The following is a 17,556-nucleotide window of genomic DNA, read 5'->3' on the forward strand; positions in this document are numbered from 1 at the left end:
AGATGAAATATTCAATAATTTATAAACCAGTAGGGGTTTCTCTGTATTCTTGTTCTGATAAAAATAAGTGGTACTTTCTAAGTTTGTTCTAGATACTTAAACTAATAGGAGTTTCTCTAGATCTTACTCCGGTATTAAAAGTTTAACGTTGATAAATGTTGATCTAAATAATGAGTAGTTTCTCTAGTCAAATAAATAGGAGTTTCTCTGGATTTTGAGTTTGTTCTAATTTAAGACTAAATTGTGTGTAACAATTCAGCTCAGAAATGTACAAGGATAGGTTTTGATTAGTGGCGGAGTTTTTTAATCACAACTAATCACAATTTAATCAAAGACTAAAAGTAAGCATCATTTTGAATTCAAAGACACTTTTTGCTGCTAAAATCAGCGAGTAAACAGATAATGAGCTCAGCAACAAATATATTTATTGTTTTTAATCTGTTGTTTTGATCATTCAACCGTCAGATTGATGCTAAGTACTATTACATCCATTCAGACCTCGAGGGCCAACGTCCTGCAATTTTCAGCCGTGTCTCCGAACACGCCTGAGTCAAATAATGAGACCAATAGCAGAAATTAATACAACATGCATTCTCATAACGAGTGAGGAACCCTTCCTGAGGAAAAAAAAAATGTAAACAAATTGTTGAAACATATGTCTTATTTTTATTCTGATCCAAGGACAATTTGCATACATTTCCTTACTTTAAAAGGGCATTTTAATAGGGGTAACAACAAAGAAAAAAGAAATTGTGTTTACTTGATTTTAAAAAAAGAAAAGAAAAAGGCATATAGATTTTTATCTATATTTTCCAGTCATACCTTTTCTAATGTTCCTTTCAGGGTGGAGAAGAATTATGTAACATTTGGGTACAAAGATGCACAACAAAAGACCAAAACTGGAAGCTAATATTGCAAATATCTCCACGGCTACCGAGAACTTTCCGGGTGAGCTGACGTAAGCTGGGATGAAACAGATCCACACCGCCCAGAAAATCAGCATACTGAAGGTGATGAGCTTGGCTTCGTTGAAGGTGTCTGGCAGCTTCCGTCCGAGGAACGCCAGCAGGAGGCACACAAACGCGAGCAGGCCGATGTAGCTTAGCAGCAGGTAAAACCCAAGCGGCCATGGCTCCTTACACTCCAAAACGATCTGATTGGGACGAGGAATACAATGTCGTAACCTTGTTTTTTGTGTGTGTGTGTGTGTGTAACAATGTCGTGATTGAATTTGACAGGATGAGCTTCAAGACTCGCTTTTCTTACTTTTCCATATGAAGCTTGATATGTGGGGTTCCTGACAGGGAATGGAGGTGCGCCCAAGAGCCAGCCAACACACAGACAAATCTGAGAACAAAGAACAATAAAACAACACTTGCAATATTGTAATAGTAAATGGCAATAACAATAATAATAATAGAAAACTGTGTAGGGTTGGCACCGCAGCAGGTTTTTTCCACCTGAGGAGTCGTTGTGCAGAAGATCATAGTCCTCTGTTGGGTTGGACCAAACAGTTTCAGACCCCCGGAGCTCGGTACATTAGCCCGAAAAGCCAAAAGAACCACAACAGTCTTAACCAGGAGACAGGACAGGCAGATGACAAAGCTAATCCCAAACGCCGCCTGGCGCAGCATGCACGTCCACACCGAGGGTTGGCCAATGAACACCAGGGAACAGAGGAAGCAAAGCTTCAGCGACAGAAGAAGCAAGAAACTTATTTCGGAGTTGTTGGCCTTAACAATGGGCGTGGTGCGAAAACGATGGAAGATGGCCGTAATGATGGCTGTCAGGACGACGCCGAGCAAGGTCAGCAGAACGAGGACGATGCCCATGGTCTCGCTGAAAGACAGGAACTCTTCAACCCCTGCGACGCATTTCACCTTGTCTTTGTCGGACCAGTAGGAGTCCGGGCATTTAATGCACTCGGTGGAGCCTGTGGGGACACAGAAAACGTTAAATGGAAATTTAAAAAAATTCTAGTAAAAATCCAGTAAAATTTGTGGAAAATTTTACTGTTCCACAGAATTTTTGTATCATTAGTGATGAACAACAAAGCGATGATAAAAAGAATAAAATTATTTATACCCTCAGCTGACTAGGCTTTAAAGTAATCTTTTAATTTCAGCAAAATATCTACGGACTGAGAGTGGAAATACCCCACCAGAGTTCCAATTTAAGTCTCATAGAGAATCTGAGGACGGAGTTAAAGATTAGGGTGATGGAAAGAAGTCCTTCCAACCTCAAAGACTTGAAGCTCTTTTGAATAAGAGTAGAAATTTTCAAAAAGCAGGCTAGTAGAAAGGGAACGACAATTGAATTAATCGGATCAATTGTGATTAATTGATACTTGAAGGAATCGTTGACTGATTTAGCAATCAATTAATTGCTAACTGGAGTATAAAGACTCTAAAATATGCCATTGGCTGAAAGAACAACATACTCAAAGGAGTAATTAACTCAGAACGTTACCAAAAAATAAATACATTTTGCATTTAAGATAAGAAAAAAGCCTTCTTTGTCTGTAAATATGTCCCTCCAAAAACCCTATAAGTGATTTAGTTTCACCTTGTTCAAAGTCTGTAAAAAATGTATAATTTCCTATTAAGCACCTTTTACTACCCTATTATTAATCGGTTTATATATATGTATATAAAAAGTCAGTAGATCAGCTCTACACTGTTCTGATGTCAAGAGAAGCAGAAACACTGAGCTTTTCACATATTGATGTTAGAAAAATATTTTTAGCTGTAGATGAATCCTTTGCTAGAAATGGTCAAGCATCAAAGCCCTGTTATCGGACTCAAGGCAATAAAATGTCTGTTTATTTATTTAAAAAGGGAAGTGAATTATTTGTTTATTTACATTTTCATCTATTTTTCATCCAACAGTGTACGAAATAACCTTAAATGACTACTAAAAATATGCAGAATGCGCCCACTTTTTCATCTGACTAATCGATTAATCAGAACGATTTATAGAACAATAAATTATTAGACTAATCATTAATTGCAGCTCTAATGACACTACATATTTTTCCACTGGCCACTTAGAAGGTGCAATACTTTGTAAATTTTCGTTTTGAATAAAATTGCATTAAAAACTTTTTAATGGTCCATATTTGTAACTGATTTTGAGTTGACATCTTTTGAGATTTACTTTTTCAAATCCCAACCAAACGTCTTGGTTGAATGGGAAATAGCTTAAAATCTGGCAAGGGTCCAAATAATGTGGCTTTAGCTTTGCAAATTAAGAGGGGATAAAAAGAAGAATTGGTTACCTGTCTGGTTGCTGATCTCTCCATCTGCACAAGGCAGGCAATCAAAGCAACACTGAGGTTTTCCTGGACGTCTGGCCTGTCGGCTGCCGGGGCGACATGGAGCGCTGCACTGAGAAACAGGCACCTAAAGGTTGACCAGAAAAGCACCACAGAACTTAAACACAGCTGGTTTATTGACTAAAAAGGCTGAAATTTAATTTAGACATCACATTTTCTGCACCTGTGACTGGCCTCCTGTCCATACAATAGCGCTGCCATTTATCTTCAGCTGTTGCCCCAGTGGAGCTGAACCATCATAGCCTCCTACTTTAACAAATCTGTTGATGAGATGAAAAAACTAAATAAGATCAAGCTGGGGTTCAGGAACGTGCATCAGGTATAAGATAAGATAAGATAAGATAAGATAAGATAAGATAAGATAAGATAAGATAAGATAAGATAAGATAAGATAAGATAATTTATTAGTCTCCCATAGGATAAATTTGTCTAGCAGGGGCAGGCTGTAATACAACAATAAGAACAATACATTAAAATAGACGCAGGGATAAGAATAATAAACAAGGAAGTGACATAAAAGTAATGGCCAAATATTGAAGTCAGAGCTTGCAAAGAGCATTTCTGCTGCAAAACAAGTATTATATTTGACCTGATTTCCCCCTTGTTGTCCTTCTGCCAGTTAATGATGTCATATAAAGGGACCGGCTCTCCGTTAGCGTCAAAGTAAACTCTCTCCTGAAACTGATTTGTGAAATTTCCTCTCTTCAGATGGTACAGGAGCTGTTTGAAAAGAAGGCAAAAACTCATTTTTTAAAGAAAAAAAACTTTAAAAAATGAGCAGTGATTTGGTTTTCAGTAGCTGTTTCACAAACCTGTCCTGCAGTGAATTCTCTGTTTTTGTCACACATACCCTCATTTATTCCTGCAGAGCCACAGTTTAGTAAGTTGTGGAGAGCGTGGGCGATGGCAAACACAGCCTTATACACATTGTAGGATATTCTGACCCGAGATACGTCAGTGTAGCTGCTTGTTGTGAGACTCAGGTCTTCCGAGCCTGTACATACAGGCTTTGGATCAGCATTTATCCGTTCATTGGTCACAACAGACACATTTTGAGAGTCCAGATTGAATCTGTGATCCAGTGTGTCCGCCTCGTTTTCATTAGTGACATTTAGATCGAACCGGAGCTGACATCCAAACTGCTCCTCCCAGAACATGTTGATGTACTCCATTCCCGGTTCGGGAGACGGACGGACATTAAGGAGGAACTCTTTCAACCCAGGGATATTGACTCCGGGGAAAGAGAAGCCGAGCGTTCCCTCTAAAAGGTCGTGGAAGTTCGGAAACGTCAGAAGGCCGGCCGTCACCCAGGCTTCACTAGCCACCCACTGGATCCCTGTTACATTTCTACGGGAAAGCTGGTTATGTACGGAAACAGAAACATACCGGTTAGCACAAAAAAAAAAGTCCTCTTTATGATCTGAACTTTGACAATATATTAACATAATGCATCCTGAATGCTGCACATCTTCTCTATTCCGCATATAAACAGAGAAGCTCACTTCCAGGAACAAATCCCAAAGTTGCCCCTCGACCGCAAAAACCACCACCACGTTTGCGGTGGAAATCTGCAGCATGTCGGCCATGTCCTGAGTCTCAGCCGCCGTCGGTGATTTCGGAATAGTCAGGTGAAAAGCCACACAGCCGCCGTTGCGTCTGAAGTGATTGGAGAACTCCTGTATGCCGTACTGACTGTAGTCATCCTGGAATGAGCATTGAATGGGGGTCAGTAAAATAAAATAAAGACTTGATTTGTTGAGTAAGAAACAAATAAGCCTGATCTTACTGTCGTCCCTATGGTGCCCACCCATTGCCATCCTAAGAATGTGACCAGCTGTACGAGACCTCCGACTTGAAAAAGGTCGCTCGGCACAGTCCGCAAAAATGACGGATACACTTGCTTGTCGTTGAGGCAGGTGCAAGTGGCAAAATAACTCACCTAAGATGAGACAGAGATTTTTTGTTTTGTTTTTCACAGCAAAACATTTAAAAACATCTTTGCACAAACTGCCGTCTTCTTGCTTTTCTTACCAGTGGGATGTCGAAAGGGCCAAGAACTTGAGCTACAGCCCTTGTAGGGGAAGACGATGCGAGACCAATGACAGCGGGGATGGGAGAGCCAGACAGACAGCGGGGAGTTTCATCATCCTGTGTTGTTAATAATGTTTGCTCCTTTTCGCTTGTCAGGTCTATCGTGTTTCTCATTCCCAACATTTGCTCATCACCAGCCGCAGACTCTGAGAAAGTAAGTAAAGAGAAAAGGGCCCGCAGACTGCTGTGGACGTTGTCACAGCTGTCCAAGAGGCGATAGCCGAGCTTGACACCAGGTAGGAGGCTGGACTTGTTGTTTATTTCCTCCACAGTAAACGCCATCGTCATCATCCAGCGGAAGGCTCTGTGATCAAATCTGTGCAAAATACAGTTTGAAGGTTTGTCGAAATACATTCAACCCGCACACATCTGACATCGTCATATTTACCCGCTGCAAGGTGGGACCTGGGGTTTGCTTTGGTAGCTGTGCTGAAGCTCAGAGGCCAGGTAGTGCAAAGGGAAAAATCCCCCTATGAGAACATCCCCGTCCATCTGCAGGGCGAGACGCTCATTGTCTCCTACTCTCACGCACTGAGTTGAAGCAGATTCAATAGCACTCAGTTCCTCCACCTGCAGATCATTCATTTTCTCTATCAAAACGCCATCTCTTTTCTCTGCTCTTTCTTCTGTACTCAAAATGTTTCGTTTTTCCACAGAATGGCTAAAACCTGACAATGCAATGAAAGGAATGCTAAATAAAACCCAAAGATGCAGTGCCTGAGTAACGTTTAATGGACCCCCCATGCCGACCCCATAAAGACTCTGATCACCTAACAAAGACCCACAGACGACTGGGTCAGGATAAATTGCAAAGTGTTATTATGCGAGCTGCAGTTCATTAGCAAGTCATGAAAGTTAGTCATCGCCAGTTCAACCAATCACGGTGAAAAGAAACAGCACGGAAAAAAAGTAAATGACCTTTTGTCATGTAGATACCAAGCGTCGAAGAAAAAAAACATATATTAAGATTGAAATGAAAAAAAAAAACTGTTTTGAAACTGATGTTTTCAATTTGAATTTAAACAGTTTTAACTATAACAACAAATAAAATGAACACTGAAAACACAAGAAATGACTATATTTTGGAAGGGAAATGAAGGGATTTACTCAATTTTACAAAAAAATAAGAAGCATTTGCAAAAAAAACTAGAGCTGAAAACCTTCTACTCTACGTGATGTGATCAGTGGGTGAGTGTCCTTGCTTTTCAGTCTGATTTTTAATGTTTTTTTATGATAGCAGATATTTGTATATTGTTTTTTTTATTTTCTTTTTAGACATGTTGATCATCTCCTCAAATGCTTATTTTTATTTCTGCATTTTAGGGGCTTTTTAATGCAAATGATAAATCATTATTTTGACCAAGATCAATGAACCAAATTTGAAAATCATTTTCCTTATTGTATGGAAAATTTTCTTGTTAAAGAAGTTTTACTATTATGAAATTCATAAAATTACACGAAGAAATGACTGAGCCAAACCCCTTTGGTTTCAATATTTATTGAAGAGCAACCAGAAAGGAAGAAATAAGTGTAGTACACCCAGTTGTCTACTAACAAACATGGATAACATATGGTCATCTCTATGTTGTGTGAAGAAATATGATACAATTAGTTTTTATTCATTAAATGTTTTTTGGTGTTCTTTTCTGGCTGAAACAAAATAATGAAACACTTTGGAGCAAATATACACAGTATCAGTCCAAAACTGGAGGCCAGAATAGCAAATATCTCCACAGCCACAGTAAATTTTCCAGGAGAGCTGACATAAGCTGGGATGAAGGTGATCCAGACCGCACAGAATATCAACATGCTGAAGGTTATCATCTTGGCTTCATTGAAATTATCAGGTAGTTTCCGAGCTAGAACAGCTAACACAAAGCAAAACACAGCCAGCAGGCCGATGTAGCCGAGCACAGCCCAGAAACCAACAGCAGAGCCTAACGCACATTCCAGGATGATCTTCTCCTTGTAGGTGGTCAGATTTTTCACTGGGAAGGGAGGACTCACAACCAACCAAATGATACATATTATAACTTGAATAAATGTAAAAGACACTACAGTCATTCTTTGTTGAAGAGGACCGAACCATTTCATGACATTGTTACCAGGAAGTGTAGCTTTAAAGGCCATTAGAACCACTATAGTTTTCCCAAGAACACAGGAGATACAGAGAACAAATGTGATGCCAAACGCTGTGTGCCGCAGCATGCAGGACCACTCAGAGGGGGCTCCAATGAAAGTTAATGAACATAAGAAACACAGAGTCAGAGAGAAGAGCAGCAGGAAGCTCAGCTCTGAGTTGTTGGCTCTGACAATCGGAGTTGTTCTGTGATGGAAGAAAATCACTGTTGTAATGATGGCCAGAAAGGCTCCACTGATGGAGAATACAGCCAGGATGATTGACAGGACTTCATCGAAGGAAAGAAACTCCACAGGTTTGGGGAAACAAGCATCTTTTTCGGCATTTGGCCAGAACTCTCTGGGACATGGGAAGCAATCAGGAGAATCTAAAAGACATGTATAAAATTGGTTTACTACTAAAATATTTTCAGTTGATGCAGTTTTTCATTAAACCAATTTATCTTACCTGTCATATTACTGATCTCTCCTTCAGGACATGGTATACAGTCATAGCAGCAGATTGGTTTTCCTTTCTGCAACACTTTACGAGTTCCTGGAGGACAACTCTCTGAGCAAACTGACACTGGAACCTGAAACAGAGATACAAACAAAATTGAAGTTTAAAAACAAAATATTTCTGTAATGCATCTTAAGTTAAACAGCTAGACAACATTTAAATAGCTAAACTTTTGTCATTACCTCTAAGCTACCTTCCACCCAGGTTATGTTTCTGTTGATATTGAACTTCTGGCCTTCTGGCAGCGATGCGTCATAAAACCCCACTGTCACCGGCTCAATGGCTCCTCTCTCATTCTTCTGCCAGTTCACCAGTTCGTAAAAAGCCACTGGATCCCCATTCGCATCAAATGACACATGATAGCCATTTTGGGAAAAGTTGACTTTCTTCAGCTCAGTTAAAACCTGTGAGTGTGATTCAACGTGATAAAGATGGATAGAAGTAGAGGTAAATGTATTACGCCAATTATGATATTTCAGTTCAGAAAAGCTAAATCACCGGTAAACACTGAAAATTCCCCAACCTCTTCAGACTCCAGCCTGATGGATTTGTCAGCAGTGAAATTAGTTTTTTGAGACCGTGCGGCTTGAATAGCATGAGCTATTGCATAAACAGCCTTGTACACCATGTTAGTAATTCTCAACTGTGACGTTTCAGTGTACGGGCTCTTAAGTGTGTTTAAATCCTCTTGTCCATTGCACATTCTCTTTTGTGTATCTCCACCTAAAGGTAGAAAAAAAGGGAGGCAAATGCTGAAGCTCATTTTCATCAGTGTCCTTTTACTCTTGTTCTTATATCTTTATAAACTAATCATATTCTGTTCATCTGTTTAGCCATCATGGAGAATGATAGTTATGATCTATGACTAAGACAACAATAAATACTGTTAGTCAGTTGAAAAAAAACATTTTAACTCAAGTCAAAATACCAGATTATGTTTGAATATTTTCCATAAAGGTACTTTATGCTAGTAGCAATGTGAATTCTCCAACATTTAACCAACACCTTACAAGCATACAGTAATCACAAAAGTCTGAAATGAGGATTTAGGTGTATTAAATTAGCAATTAACCTGAAAAATCTCACTTTTTCTTAGCGTGCAATTGAACGCATCCTCCCAGAACTCAGAGAGTACAGGGGAAGCAGCCACTTCAGAGGGAGAGAGATCCAGAAGGAAATTTCTAAACCCAGGAATGACAGATTGCTGAATAGCCACTCCAATGGCCCCAGCACAGGAAGTGAAACGTAACATATCCATGTCAGTGAACCAGGCCTCGCTTCCGATCCACTGACGAGGCGGCGAAGGATCTCGTGACAGTTCTTCCAACAGGATCTTCATCTCTCCGATAGCTGCAAATGCCACCACAACTGTTGCTGTGGACCTGGAGGGACATTAAATGCATCATCTTTAACTAACACGGCACACCTTTTATTAGAAAATAATATAGACCACTTGTATTTGGAAGAACATTTATAAGGGTTGCCAATGAACATCAATGCAAGGCACATATGTAGGACACACAGAAACCTTCTGATAATATCAGCAACTCTTTGGATTTTACTGCGCGGGTTGGTCCGATAAAAGGCTTCAGAGTACTCCACGCAGATCCCCTCTCTGAGTGCGACGTCTAGAAAAGCCGCCATGCCGTTATTTCCATAATCTGAGTCCGACCGGACGGCTCCAATCCAAGTCCAGCCAAAGTGCTTCACCAGCTTGGCCAGAGCGTCAGCTTGAAACTGATCACTGGGAATGGTTCTGAAAAAAGTTGGATACTGTTTCTTATCCGATAGGCAGGCACACGTGGCGTAGTGGCTCACCTAAAGCAAAACAAACAAAACAAAAGAAAAAGTCGTCCAAACTCTGAAATGTAACAAATAAAGCAGCACAAGCTCCTTGCATGTGTCCGAAATACAAACAGTTTACCTGTGGAATGTTAAAAGACCCAATAATACGTGATATGCTGATGGATGGCGTGGACCCGGACTCAGCCACCACAGCCATCACCACTCCAGACTGAGAGCAATTGTCACCCCCATAAAACACAGGATCTTGGCCGTTTGACAGCTGAAATGCTGCATGCACAGCCACAGGCACCGAGGCGCACGAGTCGTGGATCTGATACCCAAGACTGACGTCGGCGAGAAGCTCTGTGCTGTTATTTATTTCCTCGGTGGCGAAGATCATTGCGCGAGCAAAGCGCACTTCACGGGGGTCTATTCTGCACAGAAAAACAATGTTCAACATGTCTCCACATGACTACAAAACCTAGGCAAAACACACAGGAAAAGACTGTCTGACCAATTGAATTTACAGTCCCTCCACACACTTTACACAATGCAAACAAAAAAAAACATTCATCAGTTACTTCTAATGCCTAGTTTTAGAAGTTACTGTTGATAAGCAGTGCTTTAAATATACATACAACAGTTAAATCTTATTTGATTCTGATGTAAAAGTCAATATCTAAAAAAAAAGTGGGAGGATTTATTTCACATCTCTTAAAAGCAATGAAACATTTTCAGCATTGTAGTTCGCCAAGAACTGAACTTCAGAATCCACTTGGTCTCAAACACTAACCTCCCTGAGCAGCTGGGAGACTCGGGTGCTGTGGTGTAGTTGTTCTCCACCGTGTGCATGCTGTTGTGGATGGAGAAAACACCGCCGATCACGTAGTCCCCGTCCATGGAGAACGCAGGTAAACGAGCAGCACCCTGCAGGCTACATGTATCTGGACGACCAGCTGAATTTCTCTGAGCCAATACTGACTTCGCCTCCAACAGACCCAGACCCAGAACAATAAACAATAACATCTCCATCCCTCAAGTGCAGGAAGGTGTGTTCTGTCTTTTTTTTATATACCTTATTTCCTGAGAAAGGACGCCGTCACACAGCGGCGCCACAACAAGTCTTTTAATTGGGCGTCCTTCATGTGTTTACGTCCCCATTCACATCTGTATCCTGCTTATTTTGTCTCTTTGTAACGTTTCCCTTGAAACCACTGGAAATAATTTAGAATGTATATTTTGCCACTGGAAGTACTTTACCCTGTTCAAAATATATGCTGCCTCCTACAAGTTTTAGTTTATGGTGGAAGAAATTGATTTGGGGAAAAAAAGATTGTTTTGCAATTATGTTATTTCTATAAATTATTTTCATTTCATTCTTTAAAAAACAAACATTTTTAAGTAACTTTATACTTTTGTCCTTCTGCTGACATCATTTTTAAATATTAAATGACTGATGTTTCAATCAGTTACTCAGTACTTGAGTATCCCTTTTACCAAACACTTTATTTTTGTGTATGTTCTTAGACATCTATTTTTACTTTTACTTTACAAGATGTACTAAGCTTGGTTCTCTACTCACCTTTTGTCCTTTGTCTCTCTACATCTGAAGATCTACGACCTCTATTTACACAAATATTACTAACCTGCGTGAAGTTTTAATGAAGTGACTCAACAGAGAAAAGTTTAATTAGTTTTAAATGTGTGGTTTTTATTTATCTTTTCTTTGCTTCACACAAACATATCCAATAAAAGCCCAGGCCCTGACAATGATAACATTTTAAACTACTTACAAATAAAGATAAATATGATAACTGACAATATCTGGTCTAACATATTTGACTCTATTAAGACTTAATGTGTTCAGCCCTGTGAAAAAGTATTTCTCCCCTTACATATTTCTTGACACTTGGTTTTGTTTTCACACTTCAGTGTTTCATAACAATGCTTTTCAAACTGAAACTCTTTCATGGAGACCATTTTTGGCCAAATATTTTTTTTTTATAGCTCAATTACAAATCCATAATTTAAATAAGGCAACTTAGACTTGGAAGCTTTTAAATGTTGTTCTGTGTCCTTTTGTGACCTCCTGGGTGAATTATCACAGTTTTTATCACATATGTTGGATTAGATAGTATAATTTATAGCTAAACTAAATTAGAACTGACGATTGCATTTTGTCAATGATAGTTTCAAACAAACTGTAATTATGTTTGTTTGAAGCTATCATTATTATTTTTGATCATCTGAAACATTTTAGTGTGAAAAAGCAATAACAACAAAGTCCACTATGATAAAAAAAATCAAATTACTGTAATATTATTTAGAAAAAGAAATGTTAATAGTTAAAACCATTTTTTGTGTGCCAAGTTACTGTTGGTTTCTATTCATTAAATATTTCTTGGTGTTTTTTTCTGGCTGAATCAAAATAATGAAACACTTTGGAGCAAATATACACAGTATCAGTCCAAAACTGGAGGCCAGAATAGCAAATATCTCCACAGCCACAGTAAATTTTCCAGGAGAGCTGACATAAGCTGGGATGAAGGTGATCCAGACTGCACAGAATATCAACATGCTGAAGGTTATCATCTTGGCTTCGTTAAAATTATCAGGTAGCTTCCGAGCTAGAACAGCTAACACAAAGCAAAACACAGCCAGCAGGCCGATGTAGCCGAGCACAGCCCAGAAACCAACAGCAGAGCCTAACGCACATTCCAGGATGATCTTCTCCTTGTAGGTGGTCAGATTTTTCACTGGGAAGGGAGGACTCACAACCAACCAAATGATACATATTATAACTTGAATAAATGTAAACGACACTACAGTCATTCTTTGTTGTACAGGACCAAACCATTTCATTGTATTACTACCAGGAAGTGTAGCTTTAAAGGCCATTAGAACCACTATAGTTTTCCCAAGAACACAGGAGATACAGAGAACAAATGTGATGCCAAACGCTGTGTGCCGCAGCATGCAGGACCACTCAGAGGGGGCTCCAATGAAAGTTAGTGAACATAAGAAACACAGAGTCAGAGAGAAGAGCAGCAGGAAGCTCAGCTCAGAGTTGTTGGCTCTGACAATTGGAGTTGTTCTGTGATGGAAGAAAATCACTGCTGTAATGATGGCCAGACAGGCTCCACTGATGGAAACTGTAGCCAGGATGATTGACAGGACTTCATCGAAGGAAAGAAACTCCACAGGTTTGGGGAAACAAGCATCTCTCTTTGCATTTGGCCAGAACTCTCTGGGACATGGGAAGCAATCAGGAGAATCTAAAAAGCACATTTTAATATATTGATAGTATTTAAGTATAGCATGGTTAAAATTTGAATTATAAAAATAGATTCTACCTGTCATATTACTGATCTCTCCTTCAGGACATGGTATACAGTCATAGCAGCAGATTGGTTTTCCTTTCTGCAACACTTTACGAGTTCCTGGAGGACAACTCTCTGAGCAAACTGACACTGGAACCTGAAGCAGAAATATGTGGGAATTTGAGCAAAATAATTTCAGAAGGAGCCCAACACATTTGTATTTCTTGAACATTTATAATTACTTGAGTGCCACCTTCGACCCAGGTTATTTTCCTGTTGATACGAAACTTCTGGCCTTCTGGCAACGATGCGTCATAAAACCCCACAGTCACCGGCTCAATGGCTCCTCTCTCATTCTTCTGCCAGTTCACCAGTTCATAAAAAGCCACTGGATCCCCATTCGCATCAAATGACACATGGTAACCATTTTGGGAAAAGTTAACTTGCTTAAGCTCAGTAAAAACCTGTTGAGTTGCAAAGCAATAAAGATTAGAAGATTTAAAGTAAAGCATTTTTCATTAGAATTATATTTCAATTCAACATAGTGTTTGATTCCCAGACCTCTTTTGACTCCAGCCTTTGGGTTTGAAGAAGGGTGAAATTTACTTTTTGAAACAATGCATTATGAATAGCATGTGCTATTGCATAAACAGCCTTGTACATCATGTTTGATATCCTCAGCTGAGATGTATCAGTGTACGGACTCTGGAGTGTCGTCAAGTCCTCTTGTCCATTACACATTCTTTTGGATGTACGGTTACCTAAAAATACAGAAAAAGATCCAGACATATAGATTTACATTCTTACTCTGCAGAGTCCTTCATCATCTCACAAAGTGCTTGAAGTCTACATGAACCAAGGTTCACGCAGGTTAAAACTTTTGCATTGGCATGACTCATTCTTATACTACATTTATGTTATTCTATGTTTTTCCAAAACAGATGATCCAAAATTAAAAAAAAAATTAAACAAGCAACATATGGACCTTTTGGGGTTTCAAATATGTTCATTTACAACAAACAGCAACAACAAAAACAACAACTCACTTTCTGTCAGGCTGCAGTTGAACGCATCCTCCCAGAATTCAGTCAGCACTGAAGAGCCACGCACTTCTGATGGAGAGAGATCCAGGAGGAAGTCTCTAAAGCCAGGCATGACAGATTGCTGGATGGCGACTCCGATGGCGCCCGCACAGAAAGTGTAGCTCAGCAGTTGTGGTTCGGTTATCCAGGCCTCACTTCCAACCCACTGGCGAGGCGGAGGAGGCTCCTGAGCCAGCTCCTCTAACAGGATCTTCATGTCTCCAATTGCTGTAAAAGCCACCACAACTTTTGATGTTGACCTGGAGAGACATAAAATGCATTAATGCAAACTAACATATAACTTATTTTTAACAAATCATAATAAAATAAATAATTTGGTTTAATAGAATATTTATCAGATTTGATGATGCACATCAATGCAAGGCACATATGTAGGACACACAGAAACCTTCTGATAATATCGGCAACTCTTTTGATTTTGCTGCGCGGGTTGGTCCGATAAAAGGCTTCAGAGTACTCCACGCAGATCCCCTCTCGGAGTGCGACGTCTAGAAAAGCTGCCATGCCGTTATTTCCATAATCTGAGTCCGACCGGACGGCTCCAATCCAAGTCCAACCAAAGTGTTTCACCAGCTTGGCCAGAGCATCAGCTTGAAACTGATCACTGGGAATGGTTCTGAAAAAATTTGGATACTGTTTCTTATCTGAAAGGCAGGCACACGTGGAGTAGGGACTCACCTAAAAAAAGAAAATAGAACAAAAAAATAAAGAAAACAATGAAGCCTATAACGATAACCAAAGAAGCAGAATATTTCATTTTGGAAAAATGTTAATTATTTACCAGGGGAATGTTAAATGGTCCCGTAACACGTGATATGCTCATGGACGCCGTGGATCCAAACTCACCAACGACAGCCATCACCACACCAGAGTGAGAACAGTTGTCGCCTGAATTAAACACAGAGTCATTGCCGTTTAGCAGCTGAATTGCTGCATGCATGGCCACGGGGACCGAGGCACACGAGTCGTGGATTTGATATCCGAGTTTGACTCCTGGCAGCAGCTCTGTGCTGTTATTGATCTCCTCAATGGCAAAGATCATTGCTCGAGTGAGGCGCAAACCACGGGGGTCCACACTGCACACACAACAGAATTAAAGAGAACAAGGATAATTAGTATATTGTTACAAAACATCATGATAATATGCATAGAAATATGTTGCCTGGCCAATACATGTTATTGCAAAGTTCAAAACGATGTAGACATTCTAATAATCAATCTTAATGTATCTATTTCTTCATTTAAAATAAATGTTCATAAGCACTTTGTTTTAAAGGAAGAAAAAAAGGCAGCTTTACAAGTGATGATTTCGCTGATAGAACAGCCGTCATATTAAAATAAGAAAATACATGTGATGCATTTTTATACAATATGAAAGAAATGATAGTTGATGCTACAGGGGGGAGCAAAAAAAATAATTCAACCAGAATGTAACATCATTTCCACCTCCTCACTTACTAACCTCCCTATGCAGCTTAGAGTCTGAGGAGCTGTGTTGTAGTTGTTGTCCAGTTTGTGCATGTTGTGGTGGATAGAATAAACACCTCCAATGAGGTAGTCCCCATCCTCAGAGAATGCAGGCGTATGAGCGCCACCCTGCAGGGTGCACACTGAAGACTGCGTAGCCATAAAACCAGCATCGCTGGATGGAAGACCCACTGATTTTTCCAGCCTATTGGCAGATTCAACAAGACCAACAATCATGTCCACATCAAGCAGACTCAGAGCCAATGCCAGGCCAAGACACAAAGCTGAGACTCCCATCCCTGAAGAGCATGAAGGCGTGTTTCAGCTTTTCTATATACGTTTGTTGTTTGTCACGGGAGACTGGAGTGAATGTCGACGCACAATAGGCTGAGATCAAGGCTTTTAATTGGATGACCTTCATGTTTAAGTTTCTTCTACGTACGTCTTTGTTTTGTTGTTGATATTGACACTGATCAAATCCGCAATGTACTGGACCTTAGTTTTATGAACATATTGCTGCTTTGTGAGGTTTAAGATTCTTAGCATGAAACTTCAAGTCTGGCATTGTAAAGGAAATTCTGGTTTTCTGAAAAGTTGTCATGTGCTTTACATTGTTAGTATAAACAACAGTTGGGAATTACTGTATGTACCTACTGCTTTATACGCATTGCTCATTTTCAAACAGTTGAGGGTTTTTTTTGCTTTAGTTTTGATAAACTATCAAGTGCCAAATGTACCTTTTCAGGGGGTAAAATTTGAGATCAATCAATCAATCAATCAATCAATCAATCAATCAAACTTTATTTGTATAGCACATTTCAGCAGCAAGGCATTTCAAAGTGCTTTACATCATTACAAACACAGAAACACAAAGCAACATAGAATCAACAATCAAAACACAGCATTAAGTCAAGTTCCATCAATACATTTGTAATTGATTACATTTCAAATACAATCCTAAACAGGTGTGTTTTTAGTGGAGATTTAAAAGAAGTCAGTATTTCAGCTGTTTTACAGTTTTCTGGAAGTTTATTCCACATTTGTGGTGCATAGATGCTGAAAGCTGCTTCTCCTCATTTGGTTCTGGTTCTGGGGATGCAGAGCAGACCAGAACCGGAAGACGTGAGAGGTCTGGAAGGTTGATACAATAAAAGCAGATCTTTAATGTATTGTGGTGCTAAGCCGTTCAGTGATTTGTAAACTAACAACAGTATTTTAAAGTCTATTCTTTGAGCTGCAGGGAGCCAGTGTAGGGACTTTAAAACTAGTTTTATGTGCTCTATCTTCCTGGTTTTAGTGAGAATGCGAGCAGCAGCATTCTGGATCAGGTGCAGCTGTTTGATTGATTTGTTGGACAGACCTGTGAAGACGCTGTTGCAATAAACAATATGACTGAAGATGAACGCATGGATGAGTTTCTCTAGATCTGGCTGAGACATTAGTCCTTTAATCCTGGAAATGTTCTTCAGGTGATAGAAGGCCGACTTTGTAACTGTCTTTATGTGGCTCTGGACGTTCAGGTCAGAGTCCATCACTACTCCCAGGTTTCGGACTGATCGCTGGTTTTTAGTTGTAATAACTGAAGCTGTGCATTGACTCTAGATCGTTCCTCTTTAGGTCCAAATATAATAACTTCAGTTTTGTTTCTGTTCAGCTGGAGAAAGTTTTGGCACATCCACACATTTATCTGCTCTAAACATCTGTTCAGTGATTGGATGGGCTCTGAGTCACCTGGTGACATCGTAATGTAGAGCTGTGTGTCATCTGCATAGTTATGGTAGCTAATATTATTTCCTGTTATAACCTGTGCTAGTGGGA

At 39.7% G+C, this 17,556-nt stretch overlaps 3 protein-coding genes across 3 annotated transcripts; all 3 read right to left on the reverse strand.

Annotated features, from left to right (window-relative positions):
* Positions 1 to 218: 218 nt before the first annotated feature.
* Positions 219 to 6,198, reverse strand: olfcu1 (olfactory receptor C family, u1). The gene is made up of 11 exons (XM_032590397.1): positions 5,814 to 6,198; positions 5,366 to 5,741; positions 5,121 to 5,273; positions 4,837 to 5,037; positions 4,147 to 4,692; positions 3,924 to 4,054; positions 3,498 to 3,594; positions 3,278 to 3,401; positions 1,461 to 1,933; positions 1,267 to 1,347; positions 219 to 1,153 (listed from the first exon to the last, which is right to left on the reverse strand). Exons 1-11 carry the CDS (start codon positions 6,167 to 6,169, stop codon positions 800 to 802), a joined length of 2,892 nt encoding a protein of 963 aa, XP_032446288.1. The 5' UTR covers positions 6,170 to 6,198; the 3' UTR covers positions 219 to 799.
* Positions 6,199 to 6,907: 709 nt separating this feature from the next.
* LOC116708127 (extracellular calcium-sensing receptor-like) lies at positions 6,908 to 10,885 on the reverse strand. The gene is made up of 8 exons (XM_032545916.1): positions 10,642 to 10,885; positions 9,988 to 10,282; positions 9,592 to 9,881; positions 9,150 to 9,445; positions 8,587 to 8,786; positions 8,246 to 8,467; positions 8,013 to 8,136; positions 6,908 to 7,932 (listed from the first exon to the last, which is right to left on the reverse strand). Exons 1-8 carry the CDS (start codon positions 10,878 to 10,880, stop codon positions 7,034 to 7,036), a joined length of 2,565 nt encoding a protein of 854 aa, XP_032401807.1. The 5' UTR covers positions 10,881 to 10,885; the 3' UTR covers positions 6,908 to 7,033.
* Positions 6,908 to 16,118, reverse strand: LOC116708123 (extracellular calcium-sensing receptor-like). Its single transcript, XM_032545914.1, has 9 exons — positions 15,734 to 16,118; positions 15,053 to 15,347; positions 14,660 to 14,949; positions 14,215 to 14,510; positions 13,730 to 13,929; positions 13,411 to 13,632; positions 13,202 to 13,325; positions 12,245 to 13,123; positions 6,908 to 7,053 (listed from the first exon to the last, which is right to left on the reverse strand). The coding sequence occupies exons 1-9, from the start codon at positions 16,033 to 16,035 to the stop codon at positions 7,034 to 7,036; spliced, it is 2,628 nt and encodes an 875-aa protein (XP_032401805.1). The 5' UTR covers positions 16,036 to 16,118; the 3' UTR covers positions 6,908 to 7,033.
* Between the last annotated feature and the right edge of the window lie 1,438 nt (positions 16,119 to 17,556).

The sequence above is a fragment of the Xiphophorus hellerii genome, chromosome 18, assembly GCF_003331165.1.
Source record: "Xiphophorus hellerii strain 12219 chromosome 18, Xiphophorus_hellerii-4.1, whole genome shotgun sequence".
NCBI classification, from domain to species: Eukaryota; Metazoa; Chordata; class Actinopteri; order Cyprinodontiformes; family Poeciliidae; genus Xiphophorus; species Xiphophorus hellerii.

Bases quoted from the DNA above. Each gene is read 5' to 3' on its own strand.
- LOC116708123 (XM_032545914.1), bottom strand. From the start codon at position 16,035: ATGGGAGTCTCAGCTTTGTGTCTTGGCCTGGCATTGGCTCTGAGTCTG. The intron at 15,348-15,733 runs GTTAGTAAGTGA...TTGTGTGTGCAG, and splicing joins ACTCTAAGCTGCATAGGGAG to TGTGGACCCCCGTGGTTTGC. The intron at 13,326-13,410 runs GTAATTATAAAT...TTTCTGCTTCAG, and splicing joins GGGTCGAAGGTGGCACTCAA to GTTCCAGTGTCAGTTTGCTC.
- olfcu1 (XM_032590397.1), bottom strand. From the start codon at position 6,169: ATGGGGGGTCCATTAAACGTTACTCAGGCACTGCATCTTTGGGTTTTA. The intron at 3,595-3,923 runs GTCAAATATAAT...TCTCATCAACAG, and splicing joins GACAACAAGGGGGAAATCAG to ATTTGTTAAAGTAGGAGGCT. The intron at 1,934-3,277 runs GTAACCAATTCT...GTGTCCCCACAG, and splicing joins AGAGATCAGCAACCAGACAG to GCTCCACCGAGTGCATTAAA.
- LOC116708127 (XM_032545916.1), bottom strand. From the start codon at position 10,880: ATGGAGATGTTATTGTTTATTGTTCTGGGTCTGGGTCTGTTGGAGGCG. The intron at 9,882-9,987 runs GTAAACTGTTTG...GTTTTGCTTTAG, and splicing joins GGTCTTTTAACATTCCACAG to GTGAGCCACTACGCCACGTG. The intron at 9,446-9,591 runs GTTTCTGTGTGT...ATGTCCCTCCAG, and splicing joins GTTGCTGATATTATCAGAAG to GTCCACAGCAACAGTTGTGG.